The sequence below is a fragment of the Henckelia pumila genome, chromosome 2, assembly GCF_033568475.1.
Source record: "Henckelia pumila isolate YLH828 chromosome 2, ASM3356847v2, whole genome shotgun sequence".
Lineage (NCBI taxonomy): Eukaryota > Viridiplantae > Streptophyta > Magnoliopsida > Lamiales > Gesneriaceae > Henckelia > Henckelia pumila.
In genome coordinates, this window is record NC_133121.1 from 153,277,809 (window position 1) to 153,296,264 (window position 18,456).

Consider the following 18,456-nt stretch of genomic DNA (forward strand, 5'->3'; position numbering starts at 1 on the left):
AAGAAATTCTAAAATTTATTAAGTGGCAGCTTTTTCAAAAGCATTATAAATGTATGGAATTTCAATTCAAAATTTTTTTCTTTTAAATGAAAAAATTTTGGACTCAATAAAAAATTTAATTAGTTAATGGAAAATACTTTTAAAAATATTATATGTTTTCCATTAAAAAGTTGAGAAGTTATGACACATGAGTTATTAAAAAAAATTAAGAGTTGAATAAATTATGGGACACATTTGACATTATTTTATATTAAAAAACTAAAATAAATAGTGAATATGTTATCATGTAATATAATAATTACACATATTATATGCACATCAAAGTTTTGAAAAACTTGTTAGTAAATTGAGAAAAAGGTAATTGAAATAGAAACGAAAATTTATATTATGGAATTTTAATAGATAAAATGAAAAGTATTTACTACCACTTTTATTGGGTGTATTTATGTCAAAAACAAAATTAGGGTGATAAAAGGATATTATGATCACTAGTGTATTAAAATGGTAAGTTTGGAGTGATTAACAAAATTTGAGTGTAAATAACACTACCCAAAAAATAAACATATACATTATTTTTAAATCTGAAGAAATAAATAATCCAATGTATTTGATATTTCAAAATGTTTATGTAGAAAATAAGAGAGAACATATCAAACATGCATCACATCCCCCAACTTATTCTTAAAAAATACTGAAAACATAAGATACCTCAACTTATTCTTAAAAAAATACTGAAAACATAACATAACGACGACCGTAGATTCTCACGTTATAAAAAATTTGAAAACACAACCAAATTACCTTATAGGACTCCTTTATGATTTTATAAACTTACTGGTCAGGTAATTTATAATGAATTATATGTTAGTAATCTGACAAAAAAAAAATTGATCTAATTTACTTGGCAAGTAGTTGTTTGATTGACCGGATGGCAACCCTTGTGTAAATGGCTATTTATAAATCTCCCGTCATAAAACTAAAAATGGTTCATTACATCCACTGTAACATCAAAAGTTAAAAGTCCACCATTAAAACTCTTCCCCACAATCATAAACTCAAAACAAGCTTCTTATTCTAGCCCCACTATCAATCACACATTCATTCCCAGCGCCATCTCACGCTCTCAACCAAAATGAACCAGTTTCTTAGTTTTCAACCTGGTTCTATTTTGGAACCATGAACCCAATCCCTCAATGGTAGTAGGTTCATTCTTTGAATCAACATAAAAAAAAATCAATTGGAGGTGCTCTAAGCACTTCTAAAGAGTCTGATTTCTGGGCATGTTTTTAAGTCATTCACCAAAATAGACACGAATATTACAGTTAGTTATCACCAAGGACAGTCTACAACCATAAGAAACATGAGCAAACCTTCAACAAAGTTCCAGCTGTATTTACATTAATCTTGCTTCCCAAAAATTTAGTGCAAGATAACATACATTAAAACCCAATCTTAACTTTTATGAATTATCCAAAAAGCATTACATAGAGGGATAAATTCGTCAAGATGAACGAGGAACAACATTACCATATAGATAGGTGTCAATACTCTCTGAAAGTGAGATTTAGACGACCAGGTCTAAAATTAGTTTCCTCCAAAAGAGCTGCAGGAGCAGTGCCAGGATTTATTGTGGTCACTCCATGAAATATATGCCTTGATTCGCCACCAAAAATTAAGACATCCCCTGACTTCAAAACGACCTTCTCTGCCTTATCAATGCTTCTCTCGTCCCCATATAGAAAGTCAGCAGAATCACCAATGGAGAAAGAGACAACGGGTAGTCCTTTGTGTAGACTCTCTTTACTTTCATCTTTATCCTGAATTAGGAAGGGACTCAACAATGTTAATCTTCCATGAACTACATCATTTAATTCATTGGAAATGGCGATAAAGTTAATCATCCATTAACAAACACTTTTTATCTCAGACGGAGAATAATATTCAGTTCCAAATAATTGGGGTTAGCTGGTTTTCTGTTAACACAATTTAGAAACACCGTATAGACTGTTATGCTTGATATGAGCAAACATAAGTAAGAAATGAATTTTACATACCTGATGGAGACCAAGCTTGCCACTCTCTGCATAAAAGTTGACAATGCAAATGTTTGGTGACATTGAGGGAAGAACATCTTTTGCATGCCTTACTTTAGCACATGATTCTAAATAAGTATGGCACTCCTCAATCGCTCCTTCGACCAACTGGTGAAACACATCAGGAATACCGGGAGGTTTCGCTCCATCAATGGGCCTTTCATCACTATACATACTTGTCTCAGGATCCCAATTTTTACCAAGGCACATCATCTTCAAATGTAGCTTGGCTCCATCACTGTAACCAGGTTGGTAGAAACCACCCAAGCCAAGACCAAGATCGTGGCAGGTTTTTATCAATTTCACCTAAATCAATACCAACGATAACATATAGATTACCAAAGATAACAACATACGGGCTGGAAATTTATACAGGACAATCATTAAACGAAAACTTTCATGATTTTTCTTGGACGAAAAACCGCCTTGCTTAGGTTCTGAACAGGCCGCATAGGATACAAGTCAATCTTCCCAACAAGTGAGGGTAAAAAAATGTCACCTGATCCCGTAAGGAGAGGAAACCCCTCAAGAGAACCATGCCAGGCCTCAATATGTCGATGTTGTGTCCTTCAATATGGCTCTTCTTTTCATTCCTCTTTTCTCTATTTTTTTCAAGTAGAGAGCGTTTCAGCTTAACACCGCTGGCACTTCTCCCCGGGCAGATATCAAAACCGGAACTTTTTTGCCGGCAAGTGGAATTCTTTAGCTTACCATCACTTTCAGCACTTGTCCCTCTTTGACCTTCCAGAGGTGATTGCCCGTCCGACAAAATGGGTACCATAATCTGGGAAGGCTCCTTTGTATGATGTGTCCTACAATCAGGAGACTCCCAGCTATTGTACGATAAACTACAATTTTCAATTCCTACCCCTGGATACTGAATCCAGCTATCGCTCGAATCTGATTTTGTTGACACCTCAGACAAGTTCGGGCTCTGAGTTTGAGCTTCTCGCACATTATGAACAACTATTCCATATCCCACATTAGGAGTTACGTTCCCAACACCACGAAGGGCAGAGTTAAGCTTACATGTACTATCTGATACTGAGATTTCGCCAAACTGCTTCGTTACACCACCGACCCCAGTCATTTCCGACCTTCGCAATCCAACATGTGAGGATCCACTTTCATTCCCAAGTGAAGCATTATCAGATTGAACTCCAACCTGAAAATTACGTTAAATTCCCCAATTAATTAACTAAATAAACATGAGAATTCACTATTTCAATTTACACGGAAATGCCCCTCAACCCTCCCAATCGAGGTTGCACGTAAATTGCATTTACGGACAAAATACGGATAAAGAAAGTAGGTGAGAATTGAGAATATTACAGGTCTGTAGTAACCGGCTGAACGTGGAGATTTTCCTCTCTGGCCTCCGCGTCTTCCGCCGCCGCGATTCATCGTAGATCCAAAGCGACACGGAGGAGTCAGGTTTTGTAGAAAGTTAAATCAGCACGAAGCATCAAAGGCCAAAAGGGCGGTGGAAGGAAATGAGAGATTTTTTTATTCAAATACATATATATAAATATATATATATATATATATATTTTATTTACGGTGCCCAACACTATATGCTCACTTCATGCCCACCATATACAAGTCATCTATTGTACATGGTGGCCATATAGTGTTGGACACTATAAAAGAACTTTTTATATATATATATATATATATATATATATATATATAATAAATAATAATAAATATAATACTGTACTTGGAATTTTAAAAGTCATACTTCATTCATTACTCTCGTGGGGTTGGATATCATAATAGGTTTGGCCAATATCAAAATAAAAAGGAACCGCTTCGTTGGATATATGAGATAATTGAATTACGGAAAAAAATTTGGAAGAAGTGGATAATAAATGCTGCGTTTTAAAATGTATACTATTTGGTATGATTGTAATATACAAGATTAGTTTTGTTTGGACAAAAGAGCCTGTTTTTTATTTTAGATTCGCCTAATTTTCGTTATTAACTCAAGTAGTGAGGTTTACAAGATAGGCGTAAATGACAACCATCATTGCTCGTTCGCAAATTCATTCACTTTCTTTTTTTCCCAAGATCACCATTTCGGATCTAACAACCACCCATATCTATTTAGCTTCACAAGTCATATTTGCTCAAATTATATATCCACAACTGATCTTGTGCTCTACACTTATCTTGCTTTCTCTTGGAATTACCATTCTCTATAATTAACAAATTCTAAATCAATATGTTGTTTTTTTTTACTCAAAACTTCCTCAATTTTTTTGTAATTGATAAACGACAAGAACTAAAATATGGTAAATCCATCGTCCTTCAAGGATTGGTGGTGGCTAAGAGCTCGATAGAGTGGTGCGGAGAGGAGAAATGCCATATTCTATTGGAAATAAGTTTTGAGGCCCATTAAGTTTCAAAAATTTAATTGAATTGAAATTGGAATATACATTTTGAGTAGATAATTTTGGAAAATTAATTTTTTTAAAATGAATTTTTGGGTGAATGAAAAATTAATTATTTATTATTGGTGTTTAAGACTCAATTAATGTGTAGTAGGAAAATGAGACTTGTCCCACAGTGAAAGATTTAAACATTCTATTTTTACATATATACTATTGTGTATGTTAACCAATTAATCAAGTCAAATCCAAGGTCAAGGTCAACCGAGCTTTTCTTTTTTTCTTTTTTTTTTGGGTAATATCTTCTAACCAAGAAGGAAAATTCTCATGTTCCCACACAAGAAGCAAAAAGAGCTAAAGCATGAGCAGTTGATTTCGAAGTACAGCTAAAATGACGTAACTCCATTTCTGTTTCATCTATAAGAATTTTGATCTGATAAACCCTAGCTCCTGTATAGTGATAATCCTCCTTGCTCTTCGTGACTCCTTGCACATAGATTAAAGAGTCGAAAACAACCCTGCAACGCCGTAGTCCTCTAGCATGAACGGATTTGAGTCCTTCATGAATCGCAATAAGTTCACCCTCAGCCACTGATGAAGGTGTTGCAATTCGCTGTCCAAATGCTTGTAGAATTCTTCCCGTGAAGTACTTTATAGCTCCTCCAACACCATACTGCTGTAGATTATCGTTTACACATGCTTCTACCTCGAGTTGCAAGGTTCCTGGTGTTGGGGCATTCCAACCTGCTAACCCTGAAGAATTCAAAGCATTGGTCACTAAGTCTAGTTTCATTCTTGATTTTTGAAACTCCTGGAGTAGATTCTCGCAGCAATCCAGATTTTGGCTCAGGGCTTCACTTTTCTTTCCCATAATTGACTTCCATTCGACTCTTCCATATTCCCCAAGTAAGAGTAGATAGTCGTTCGAATGAGGATTTATCCATTTGGAGTTTTAGCCAATCACAACAATCCAAAGTAGCCACATTGTAAGGCCCGAGATTATTTAATTTTAATCCGAGAATATTTAATTTGGAAATATTTAGAGTTTAGAATTAAATTATAATATTCTTAAATTGAAAAGGATTGAAATTGAATTAAATCGCTTTTCCGGGGACTGAATTGCAAATAGTCAAAAGTTCAGGGACTAAAGTGCAAATATGCTTATATTTATCTCCTCTTCACGTGTATCATCAGATGAAAAGAAAAGAAAGGCAGAGAAACACAGCTGAAAGGTTCCAAACGCCATTTTCATTGTTTTCATTCCGCAAAAGCTTCGATAACTCGCGCTCCGGTTGTCAGAAATTCGAAAGAAATATATATCTGCGATCACCGCTCCGAGAGCATCGTTTTGGTACAAGTTTCATTGAGCTTTCTCATACTTTATTTTTATGTCAAAGATGGGTTGATATTATTTTTGATTATATATGAGATTGAGCTAGTACCGGTTACGTATTCGCAGACGGTTAGTACAAAGACTGTTGTTCCGATTTTATATGAATTTCTGAAGCTATATTCGAAATTATCATGTCTGATATGTTGCTGAACGTGCATGTATATTGATGTTTTGTTGAAGATTAAGTTGGTATTGCTAAGTAAAAGGATTGTGATAGTGTTTGGATTGCCGGTTTATAGTCGTTACGCCGTCGATTCGCAAAATGTCAAGACTTTGATATTCTTGATTCAAAGAAGCATAGTTGAGTTGCATCTGATCTTGTTAGCTATTTGATATGTTCTTTCTCAGCTTTCAATCGAAGATTGACGACTCGAGAGTTTCGATTTGACTCGAGAAGAAGTTGAAGCAAGGTTTGCTAGCATTGCATTTGAGATTAAGTTGAGAAATTGAGCAACCTTTTGATATGCTTTATCATTGATGTCATTGCAGACTTGAAGTACTTTCAGACGTGCTATTGAAAGGTATAAATGACAGCTAATCCAGATGGGATAGAACACTCGAAATAGCTATCGTTTCGAGTATTCCCTTGTTAATCACATACTTAATTGTTTATATGTTTTATGTGATTAGATGTTTTACTTGCTTTGCTTGCTTATGTGATTAGTTGTTCAAGATGTTTTATAGCCTTTAATGCATACAGTATATGTTGCATTCATCTTGAACTCCAGCCTAATAAGCACAGAGGGTTCAAAGCCTAGAGTGCATATGACATTTGGCGGATTGTAGTTGAGTGGCATGGATTGCAGCCTTCGCTTTCAGAGCCAGAAGACTCTCTATAATTGCACCAAAGTCAGAGGATTAAAATACTTGATGCCGCCTCGATTGGAAGTGTCGGTGGTTTGATAGTTATTTTATTCCTCGGGATCCCAAAGAACCAAGCCTTTGATAGTAGTTTTGATAGCCTATTCTTCAAACATGCATTGCATGTATGTTATAGCATTAGATGAGATTCTATCTTTATTGCATGTTATGTTGTTTATACTGGGATTTTATTCTCACCGGAGTTATCCGGCTATTGCTTTGTTTTGTATGTGTGCATGGCAATAGGTGGGGCAGGAGCTAGTCAGAAAAGACAAGGATAGCTCAAGATAGAAGCATAGCAAGTGAGGACACGAGTTTTAGTAGCAAGACATGTATTTTGAGTTGTTAAACCATGCGAGAAATAATACAAGAACTTTGTATATTGTGGTTTGGAATACATGGTAGTTTATGTATCTTATGTTTAGAAGCTTGTAAGATATTATGAGATAGCATGTATCTTCTTTGGTAGCATGTATAAATGTTTATGTTTGATTTTTTCATACTTTGACAGCAGAAGTTTGACAGCAGAATTCTCTGCATTTCGAGCTCGCTCGATCGGTTAAAGTTTACCGATCGAGCGAGGCCATTAATTGGCTTGGCAGAGGGAGCGAGTTTTGTTCTCGCTCGATCGGTAGAATGTTACCGATCGAGCGAGGCCTCGAATTTGGAAACAGAGCTTTTGAGTATTTGAGCTCGCTCGATCGGCCAAGTTTTACCGATCAAGCGAGAACCTTCTTTAAAAAAAAAAAAAAATTTTAGCTCTTGTTTCTTTAATTCTTTTAAGTACTTGTTTAATTATTAATTACAATAAATTGCCCTAAGATAAGATTAGCAACCCGAGTCCCCACAACAGGTGGTATCAGAGCCTAAGTTTCTGGATTCAGATAAAAGTTGATGAGCGGGGTAGATTGAGTATGTCTGATTGCTTGATATTGCATAGGATTATATGTGGTATCTGATTATGTGCATTATATGTTAGCATGCTTAATATTGCACTAATTATGTGATTGCATGATTATGTGCTTGCATTTCTCTTGCATGCTATATATGCACGTATATTCCAGCTTATCCTCAGTCAGAACTTGAATTCTCGTGAGAATGCATGAGAATGCTTATCAGAGAAGGATTGAATAAATTGTTGTATATGATTTTGTTTTTGCACTAATCTGTTTGACAATCAGATATGCCTCCCCGTAAAGCACCGACCATTAGACAGCCATTAGTGGTTCCTCCAGCTGAACCAGTACCAGTACCACCGCCAGCTATTGAACCTCAGAATGCACAGGGTAGTACATCTACTGACCCATTGGATCCTACTGCTACTCCAATGGAGACTTTACTGAAACGATTTCAGTCATTCCACCCGCCAACATTGAAAAGAACAGAAAACTCAGTGGATTGCGAGAATTGTCTTGAAGATATTGAACAGCTGTTTGAGTCAATTGATTATACTGATGATCGTCGTATCCGACTGGTAATACATCAACTTCACGAAGTTGCCAAAAGTTGGTGGATTACTACAAAACGGGCATTAGAACAACGAGGTACGATTATCACCTGGACTGTCTTTAAAACTGAGTTCTATCAACGTTTCTTTCCAGTCTCCTACAGGAAGGATAAGGGTGCTGAATTTTCCAATCTAAGTCAAGGCAATTTGAATATCGAAGATTATGTGGCCAAATTTTCAAGTCTTTTGAAGTTTGCTCCACATATAGCAGCAACTGACGAAGCAATGGCAGATCAGTTTATCAATGGCCTTAATCCGGATGTGTTTACATTGGTGAACAGTGGAAGACCTAATACTTTTGCTGATGCTTTGAACAAAGCTAAGGGAGCAGAAGCAGGTATATTACGACAACAAGGAACACCGTTCATTCCCCAGCCATTTCCACAGCCTGTATCAGCATCAGTTCCACAGAATCTGCCACAGTTTCAGCAACCATCTCCCAGATTTGAGGGAGGAAGCAGTGGCAGAAAGGATTCTCGTTTCAGGCCTAAAGGGAAAAAGTTTAAATGGGCAGGTAGTAGTTCTTCCAGTTCTAGTGGACAGAGACAGTTTGGTACAGGTCAGAGAACTGGTGAATCAGGAGTGTTTTGTGGTAAGTGTGGTGGACGACATACTATCGATCAGTGAAAAGGTGTGTTAGGTAATTGCAATATTTGTCGCCAACCTGGTCACTATGCCAAAGTATGTCCCCAACGAGCTATTGGTGAAAGTTCTTCTCGACCAGCACCTCAAGCAGAAATACAATCAGTGCATTCATTCCAACCTCAGCAACAGATTAGAGCAGGAGGAAGCCAGACTGTGACTCAACCTCCTAGACAACAGGCTCGAGTCTTTGCACTTACTGAGGAACAGGCACAGGCGGCACCTGACGATGTCATAGCAGGTAACTTCTTTCTTTATGGTTATCCTGCCTATGTTTTGATAGATACAGGTGCATCTCACATTCATCTCTGAAAAATTTGTTATGATGCATGCTTTATCTTCTGAGCCATTTTCTACTGTTGTTTCTATTTCTTCGCCTTTGGGTGAAGGTATTATATCTGTTCGAATGATTCGAAACTGTGCTTTTCAATATGACGGAAATGTGATTGATATCGACTGTATAGTACTTGGATTATCAGATTTTGATTGTATTGTCGGTATAGACATGTTAACCAAGTACAGGGCGAATGTGGATTGTTTCCAGAAAGTGGTCAGATTTAGACCAGAAATGGCATCAGAATGGAAATTCTACGGTAAGGGTTCTCGAGCCAAGATCCCTTTGATATCTGTGTTATCTATGACCCGTTTATTGCAGAGAGGGGCGGAAGGATTTCTGATTGATGCAATCGATGTGTTGAAATCCAGTCCAGCAGTAACAGATATTCCAGTTGTGAATGAATTTTTGGATGTATTTCCTGATGAAATTCCTTGTTTACCTCCAGTCCGAGAGATAGATTTCAGTATTGATTTAATTCCAGGTACGCAACCAATATCCAAAGCTCCTTACAGAATGGCACCTATGGAATTGAAGGAGTTGAAGGATCAACTGAAAGATTTGTTAGCCAAGGGGTACATTAGACCGAGTGTTTCACCTTGAGGCGCTTCGGTATTATTTGTACGAAAGAAAGATGGTTCCATGCGCTTATGCATTGATTATCGGCAACTGAATAAGGTAACCATCAAGAATAAATATCCACTGCCTAGAATAGATGATTTGTTTGATCAACTACAGGGTTTGAGCATCTATTCTAAGATTGATTTGCGATCCGGATATCATCAGCTGAGAGTACGAGATGAAGATATTCCTAAAACTGCTTTTAGAACAAGGTATGGACATTATGAATTCATCGTCATGCCTTTTGGTTTAACCAATGCTCCTGCAGTATTTATGGGATTGATGAATCGGGTATTTCAGGAATACTTGGATGAATTTGTCATTATTTTTATCGATGATATCTTGATCTATTCCAAGAATGTACATGATCATGCTGAACATCTCAGAATCATTTTACAGACATTGAGAAATGAGAAATTATATGCCAAATTGTCAAAATGTGAATTTTGGTTGCAGAAAGTTGTGTTTCTTGGGCATATTATTTCAGGTGATGGGATTTCAGTAGATCCAAGCAAGGTCGAGGCTGTCCTGAATTGGCCTAGACCTATATCAGTGCCAGAAATACGTAGTTTTATGGGCTTAGCAAGTTATTATAGACGCTTTATTCGAGATTTTTCCAGCATTGCAAACCCTATTACGCAATTGACTCAGAAAAATAAGCCGTATGTCTGGACTGAAGCTTGTGAAACTAGTTTCTTGGAGGTGAAGAAAAGACTTACTAGTGCACCTGTCTTGACGATTCCATCAGGTACGGGTGATTTTGTTGTATATTGTGATGCTTCTCACAAGGGTTTGGGTTGTGTGCTTATGCAGAAAGGTCATGTTATCGCCTATGCTTCACGACAGTTAAAGCCACACGAGACTCGATATCCTATCCATGATTTGGAGCTTGCCGCTATTGTCTTTGCATTGAAAATATGGCGACATTATCTATATGGTGAGAAGTTTGAAATCTTTTCGGATCACAAAAGTTTAAAATATCTGTTTTCGCAATCAGAACTGAATATGAGACAACGTAGATGGCTTGACTTATTGAAAGATTTCGATTGCGAGATTAAATATTATCCAGGAAAATCTAATGCAGCTGCAGACGCCTTAAGTAGAAAGGTATGTTCTTTATCCTTGTCTACGATAGGTGTATCTCAATTTGTGGAAGATTGTTGTATTTTTGGATTAATAATTGAAACAGATATGCGACCTATTCGTGTTTGTTCTATAAAAGCTGAGCCAGAACTGTTAATGAGAATCAAAGAAGCACAGAAAGAGGATCAGACTATTCAGAATTCTATTGCTATGGTCAGATCTGGACATAAATCTGAATATCAGGTCAGTGCTGATGATGTTTTATATGTGAATAACAGACTTGTTGTTCCAGATGTTTCAGACTTGAAACAGCAGATATTGAAAGAGGCTCACAGCAGTCGATTCAGTATTCATCCTGGTGGCAGGAAAATGTATAATGATCTGAAAATGCAGTATTGGTGGAAATAGATGAAGTCAGATGTGACCGAATTTGTATCCAGATGTTTGAATTGCCAACAGGTGAAAGCTGAACGGAAGAAGCCAGGTGGTCTATTGCATAGTTTATCAGTTCCAGAATGGAAATGGGATCACATTTCCATGGATTTCGTTACACAGCTACCACGTTCATCCAGAGGGTATGATGCCATTTGGGTGATTATTGATCATTTGACAAAATCAGCATGTTTTATTCCGTATAGAATGATGTACAGACATGATCAGATGGCAGAGATTTACGTCAGAGAAGTGGTAAGATTACATGGTGTGCCTAAATCTATTGTTTCAGATCGAGACCCTAGATTTACATCACACTTTTGGCATAGCTTGCAACAAGATCTTGGTACTCAATTGTATCTGAGTACAGCATATCATCCTCAAACAGACGGACAGTCAGAGCGGACTATCCAGACACTTGAGGATATGTTACGAGCTATAGTACTAGATTTTGGTACTAGTTGGCAAGATTCATTACCACTTGCAGAATTCTCTTATAATAACAGCTATCAGACTAGCATTGATATGACTCCTTTTGAAGCATTGTACGGAAAGAAATGCAGATCACCATTGTATTGGGATGATATCTCAGACGTACCAGATGTTGGGCCAGATATGATCCGAGAAATGACAGAGAAAGTGAAGCTTATATAGAAACGAATGAAAACAGCTCAAGACAGACAAGCAAAATATGCAAATATCAGACGACGACCTCTATCTTTTGATCAGGGAGACAGAGTTTTCTTGAAGATTTCCTCGTTTAGAGGTACAGTCAGATTTCGCAAGAGAGGAAAGTTATCTCCGCGTTTTATTGGTCCATACGAGATCATCGAGAAGATAGGAGATCTTGCTTATCGACTCGCTCTTCCTCCATCTTTGTTTGGTATTCATGACGTATTTCATGTCTCTATGCTGCGGAAGTATCAGCCTGATCCTTCCTATATTCTCCAGCCTGATGAAGCTGAACTTGACGAGACTCTCAGTTATTTTGAGCAACCTATTCAGATTCTTGATCGCAAAGACAAACAGCTCAGAAACAAGACAATTCAGCTAGTCAAAGTTCAGTGGAGTCGACATGGCATCGAAGAAGCGACTTGGGAGACTGAGTCAGACATGAGACAGAGATTTCCAGAGTTGTTTCTTTGATGTGAGTTCTTATTCTGCTTTATGTTATTTCATTCTCTTATGTGTATACAGATTGTCTATACAGCTTGCTTATGATTTCGAGGACGAACTCATGTCTTAGTGGGGGAGAAATGTAAGGCCCGTGATTATTTAATTTTAATCCAAGAATATTTAATTTGGGAATATTTAGAGTTTAGAATTAAATTCTAATATTCTTAAATTGAAAAGGATTGAAATTGAATTAAATCGCTTTTCCGGGGATTGAATTGCAAATAGTCAAAAGTTCAGGGACTAAACTGCAAATATGCTTATATTTATCTCCTCTTCACGTGTATCATCAGATGAAAAGAAAAGAAAGGCAGAGAAACACAGCTGAAAGGTTCCAAACGCCATTTTCATTGTTTTCATTCCGCAAAAGCTTCGATAACTCGCGCTCCGGTTGTCAGAAATTCGAAAGAAATATATATCTGCGATCACCGCTCCGAGAGCGTCGTTTTGGTACAAGTTTCATTGAGCTTTCTCATACTTTATTTTTATGTCAAAGATGGGTTGATATTATTTTTTATTATATATGAGATTGAGCTAGTACCGGTTACGTATTCGCAGACGGTTCGGACAAAGACTGTTGTTCCGATTTTATATGAATTTTTGAAGCTATATTCGAAATTATCATGTCTGATATGTTGCTGAACGTGCATGTATATTGATGTTTTGTTGAAGATTAAGTTGGTATTGCTAAGTAAAATGATTGTGATAGTGTTTGGATTGCCGGTTTATAGTCGTTACGCCGTCGATTCGCAAAATGTCAAGACTTTGATATTCTTGATTCAAAGAAGCATAGTTGAGTTGCATCTGATCTTGTTAGCTATTTGATATGTTCTTTCTCAGCTTTCAATCGAAGATTGACGACTCGAGAGTTCCGATTTGACTCGAGAAGAAGTTAAAGCAAGGTTTGCTAGCATTGCATTTGAGATTAAGTTGAGAAATTGAGCAACCTTTTGATATGCTTTATCATTGATGTCATTGCAGACTTGAAGTACTTTCAGACGTGCTATTGAAAGGTATAAATGACAGCTAATCCAGATGGGATAGAACACTCGAAATAGCTATCGTTTCGAGTATTCCCTTGTTAATCACATACTTAATTGTTTATATGTTTTATGTGATTAGATGTTTTACTTGCTTTGCTTGCTTATGTGATTAGTTGTTCAAGATGTTTTATAGCCTTTAATGCATACAGTATATGTTGCATTCATCTTGAACTTCAGCCTAATAAACACAGAGGGTTCAAAGCCTAGAGTGCATATGACGTTTGGCGGATTGTAGTTGAGTGGCATGGATTGCAGCCTTCGCTTTCAGAGCCAGAAGACTCTCTATAATTGCACCAAAGTCAGAGGATTAAAATACTTGATGCCGCCTCGATTGGGAGTGTCGATGGTTTGATAGTTATTTTATTCCTCGGAATCCCAAAGAACCATGCCTTTGATAGCAGTTTTGATAGCCTATTCTTCAAACATGCATTGCATGTATGTTATAGCATTAGATGAGATGCTATCTTTATTTCATGTTATGTTGTTTATACTGGGATTTTATTCTCACCGGAGTTATCCGGCTATTGCTTTGTTTTGTATGTGTGCATGGCAATAGGTGGGGCAGGAGTTAGTCAGAAAAGACAAGGATAGCTCAAGATAGAAGCATAGCAAGTGAGGACACGGGTTTTAGTAGCAAGACATGTATTTTGAGTTGTTAAACCATGCGAGAAATAATACAAGAACTTTGTATATTGTGGTTTGGAATACATGGTAGTTTATGTATCTTATGTTTAGAAGCTTGTAAGATATTATGAGATAGCATGTATCTTCTTTGGTAGCATGTATAAATGTTTATGTTTGATTTTTCCATACTTTGACAGCAGAAGTTTGACAGCAGAATTCTCTGCATTTCGAGCTCGCTCGATCAGTTAAAGTTTACCGATCGAGCGAGGCCATTAATTGGCTTGGCAGAGGGAGCGAGTTTTGTTCTCGCTCGATTGGTAGAATGTTACCGATCAAGCGAGGCCTCGAATTTGAAAACAGAGATTTTGAGTATTTGAGCTCGCTCGATCGGCCAAGTTTTACCGATCAAGCGAGACCCTTCTTTAAAAAAAAAAAAAATTTTTTAGCTCTTGTTTCTTTAATTCTTTTAAGTACTTGTTTAATTGTTAATTACAATAAATTGTCCTAAGATAAGATTAGCAACCCGGGTCCCCACACACATCATGCAACCCCGATATGATAGTCCACAAGTTCGTCTGTTTCCACACGTTACACATTGTTGGGAACAATAATAATTCATGTATGGAGCTATCACAGTAAGATCCACAAAGTAGGCAGTTGGGAAAGATTTGGATATGATGATCTCTCAAATTAGCCGAAGTGGGAATAATCTTATGAGATAGGCGCCACCAGAAGATTCTGATTTTTGGAGGAATGTTTAGGTTCCATATGAACTTCCACCAAAATTCAAATGTGTATGCAGATTGGTGAATCGGAGGTAAATGGAGTTCACAGGCAGCTTGATATCCATTTTTAGCTGTGTATCTTCCCTTGCTATCATTTTTCTTGAAACAGATGTCAATCTCATCAGTAGATATCAATGGTATCTCTATGATCTATCCAGCAATGTACGGATCAAAGTGATCCCTGATAAGTGTTCATTCCATTTATCTTTAGCCATAAGTGAGCTCACTCTTCGATCCTCCAAGCCATGTGTAATAGGGCGGGTAGGACCGTGACACCCCAAAACCCATTTGTCTTCCAACACCCTTGTTGTCTCTCCATTGCCTATTCTCCAATACATCCCTTTGTCTAGAAGTTCTCGACCCCAAACCAATGAATGACAGACATAGGAGGGATTATTTCCCAATGGCGCATGCATGATATCCACATGTTTAAAGTATCGGATCTAAGAACCCGAGCTAGCAGAGAGTTGGGATTGCAAACTATTCTGCAATTTTACTTGGCTAGAATTGCTTGATTAAAGGGGACCAGCCGTCGGAAACCCATGCCAACCTTCTGTTTTGGTGAGCATAGATCTTTCCAGCGTTTCCAATGCAAATGTTTCCTTCCATTTTCCATACCCCCATCAAAAGTTGGCACATTCCCTCTCAATTTCATCGCAAAACGATCTTGAAATCCGAAAACATGACATTGGGTAAGTTGGTATAGCTTGAAGTAATGATCTTTGCCGCCCACCGAGAACATCTTTTGCCCCTACGCTATTATTTGCTTCAGCACCCTTTCTTTAATGTAGGAGAATTGCATATTTTTATTATGCATTGAGAATGTCGGGAGTCCCAAATATACTGAGTGACCTTGCACCACCAAGGTATTAAATAATGTTTTGATCGCCTCTATGGATGCCACCGGGGTATTTGGGCTGAAAGAGAGGGCAGACTTCTAAAAGTTGATCAACTGCCCCGATGCTTTCTCATATTTCCTCAAGCAATTTCTAAGATTGGCGCCTTCCTGTACATTTGCTTTGAAGAATATGGGGCTATCATCTGCAAAGAATAAATGTGGAATTGGTGGACAACAGTTGACAATTATTACACCCCTAAATTCATTTCTGGTTTGCATTTTAGTTAACATAGATGATAGACGTTGAGCACATATAATGAAGAGATAAGGAGAGAAGGGGTCACCCTGTCAGATCCCTGTCAGATACCTCTTTGTGGCCTGAGATCTCCAAAAACTTCTTGATTCAGCATAAAACTATATTTCACTGAGGTTACACACATAATGGTTTTTGTGATCCAGCTCGGTGCAAATCCTAATTTGAGCATCATTGCCTCCAGAAACTTCCATTCAACTCTATCATATGCTTTACTCATGTCCAATTTCAAGGCTCATATCCCCATTTTTCTTTTCTGTGGTTTTTCATCCAGTGTACACACTCAAACCCCAATATGACATTGTCACTAATAAGAGAGTTTGGAATAAAAGCACTCTAGAAATCGTCTACACAACTCTATAGCACCGGACGTAGGCGATTTTTGAGCGCCCTAACCACTATTTTGTATTCAATATTTCATAAGCTGATAGATCGGAATTCCTTTATCATCACAGGATTGGTCACCTTTGGTATCAAAGTGACTATAGTAGTATTCCAATCTTCCATGGATTCACAATTGTTAAATATTTGAAGAACTGCATCTATGATTTCCTTGCCAATAATGTTCCAAAATTTTTGGAAGAAAAGTGTTGTCACCCCATTGGGACCTAGAGCTTTGTATGGATGCATGTCAAAAAGCTCTTTCTTCACTTCCTCTACTGATAACAGTTCACATAAAATATTTTTCATACTCTGAGTCACTTTAGGGTCAACATCATTTAATACAATATCGATGTCACTTAAAGTTGGATGGGATGTTGTAAAGATTGTACCAAAGTAGTCAAGGATGACTTCAGCCATCACCGTCGGGGTTGTAGCGAGGTCTCCATGGACTGTCATGAGGCCATGGATTGTGTTTCTAGACTTTCTTTGGGCTGCCTGGGCATGAAAGAATTTTAAATTTATATCACCCCATTTTAACCAATTACTTCTACTTCATTGTTTCCAATATATCTCTTCTTGAGCACTTAACTTCTCCACCAACGCCTTTTTTTCACGAATTTTCAATTCTGAACCTCTCCATCGATTTGTTGTCTTTATTTGATTTAGTGTTTTCTGTTCAGCCTTCATACGTTGAGGTAAAGATCCAAATTTAATCGCAACCCAGGATTTCAAGTACTCCCCATGCACAAACTTGAATTCAAGTATGTATAGGTGCATCCGTAGGAGCTGCATTCCATCCCATTGCGACCATTGATGAACAGTCATCATCCAAAACCCACATATGCTCAAAAGTGTAGAGTTTTTGGCCTGACATAATCTGTACTATGTTTACCCCGCTTATTCCCCTTAGTTCCAATACAATAGGCCTATGATCAGAATGATAAAATTCAAATGATTGTATTCGAGCTGTAGGGTACATCATTCTCCAGTCAAAAGTGCCAGTAAACCTGTCCAGACGCTCCATGACAAAGTTATCCCCTATTCTTCGGTTAGTCCAAGTGAAGAACTCACCCCCACAGTGGAGATCTTGAAGGGAGCATACATCTAAGGTTTCTCGAAACTTATCCATCTGTGATTCTGCTCTTGGATGACCACCAACTTTCTCACTATTAGAACATATTTCGTTGAAATCTCCTCCCACCAACCACGGGAGTCCCCTTAAGCTGTCCATGTCACATATTCGTCGAAGAAGATCCCAAGAATCTCTTCGAACATCTAGCCTCCGGGTTCTCATAGAATCCCATAAAACGCCATTGATTTTTCTCTTCAGTCACCCTACAATCAGTATGCCCCCACAAAAAATGACTTCACCTCCACTCCAATCGTTTTATACACATTAATAGTAATCCGCCACTCTTTCCATTACTTACTACTGAAAAACATCCTTCAAATCCAAAAATTGCTTTCCAAATTCTGATTCTTTGATCCCTTATTTTTTTTTGATATAAAAATAAGGGAGGGTTTCTTCTCGACGATCAATCATCGGAGTTCTAGAAATGCTCGTTGGTTCCCAAGCCATCGATAATTCCAAATGATGCAACTCATGGTGATCGGCGGGGCTGGAACACAGCCTCCACCGTTGTATCAATATGCATTCAAGTTTGGTTTTATGTGGCTTGTTTCTTCCTTGATGGACTCAGCATCTCATCCTCATTGTTATGGCCCCTTCAAACAATCTTCTCTGTCCTTTTCCAATCATGTCACTGCCCCCACTTGCTTCTTTTGCTTGTTTAATCCTAGCCTTTCGTTTCCATTTCATGGGACTATGCCTTTGATCAGTTAAATTTTCCTTTCCCTTGTCTATAAACTGAATATATTCTGAATCCATTTGAGTAATTGCTAGTTCACTTGTATCCTCAGTCAATACTTGGGACTCGTTC

General features: G+C 37.6%; 3 protein-coding genes across 3 annotated transcripts; all 3 read right to left on the bottom strand.

The window, feature by feature from the left end:
- Window positions 1-1,371: 1,371 nt before the first annotated feature.
- Window positions 1,372-3,569, bottom strand: LOC140883454 (DNA N(6)-methyladenine demethylase ALKBH1D-like). Its single transcript, XM_073289922.1, has 4 exons — window positions 3,426-3,569; window positions 2,593-3,258; window positions 2,055-2,399; window positions 1,372-1,817 (listed from the first exon to the last, which is right to left on the bottom strand). Exons 1-4 carry the CDS (start codon window positions 3,495-3,497, stop codon window positions 1,542-1,544), a joined length of 1,359 nt encoding a protein of 452 aa, XP_073146023.1. The 5' UTR covers window positions 3,498-3,569; the 3' UTR covers window positions 1,372-1,541.
- A 1,239-nt stretch (window positions 3,570-4,808) lies between these two features.
- Window positions 4,809-5,354, bottom strand: LOC140878725 (uncharacterized). The gene has a single exon (XM_073282339.1). The coding sequence runs from the start codon at window positions 5,352-5,354 to the stop codon at window positions 4,809-4,811; it is 546 nt and encodes a 181-aa protein (XP_073138440.1).
- Window positions 5,355-17,273: 11,919 nt separating this feature from the next.
- On the bottom strand, window positions 17,274-17,747 carry LOC140878727 (uncharacterized). Its single transcript, XM_073282341.1, has one exon. The coding sequence runs from the start codon at window positions 17,745-17,747 to the stop codon at window positions 17,274-17,276; it is 474 nt and encodes a 157-aa protein (XP_073138442.1).
- Between the last annotated feature and the right edge of the window lie 709 nt (window positions 17,748-18,456).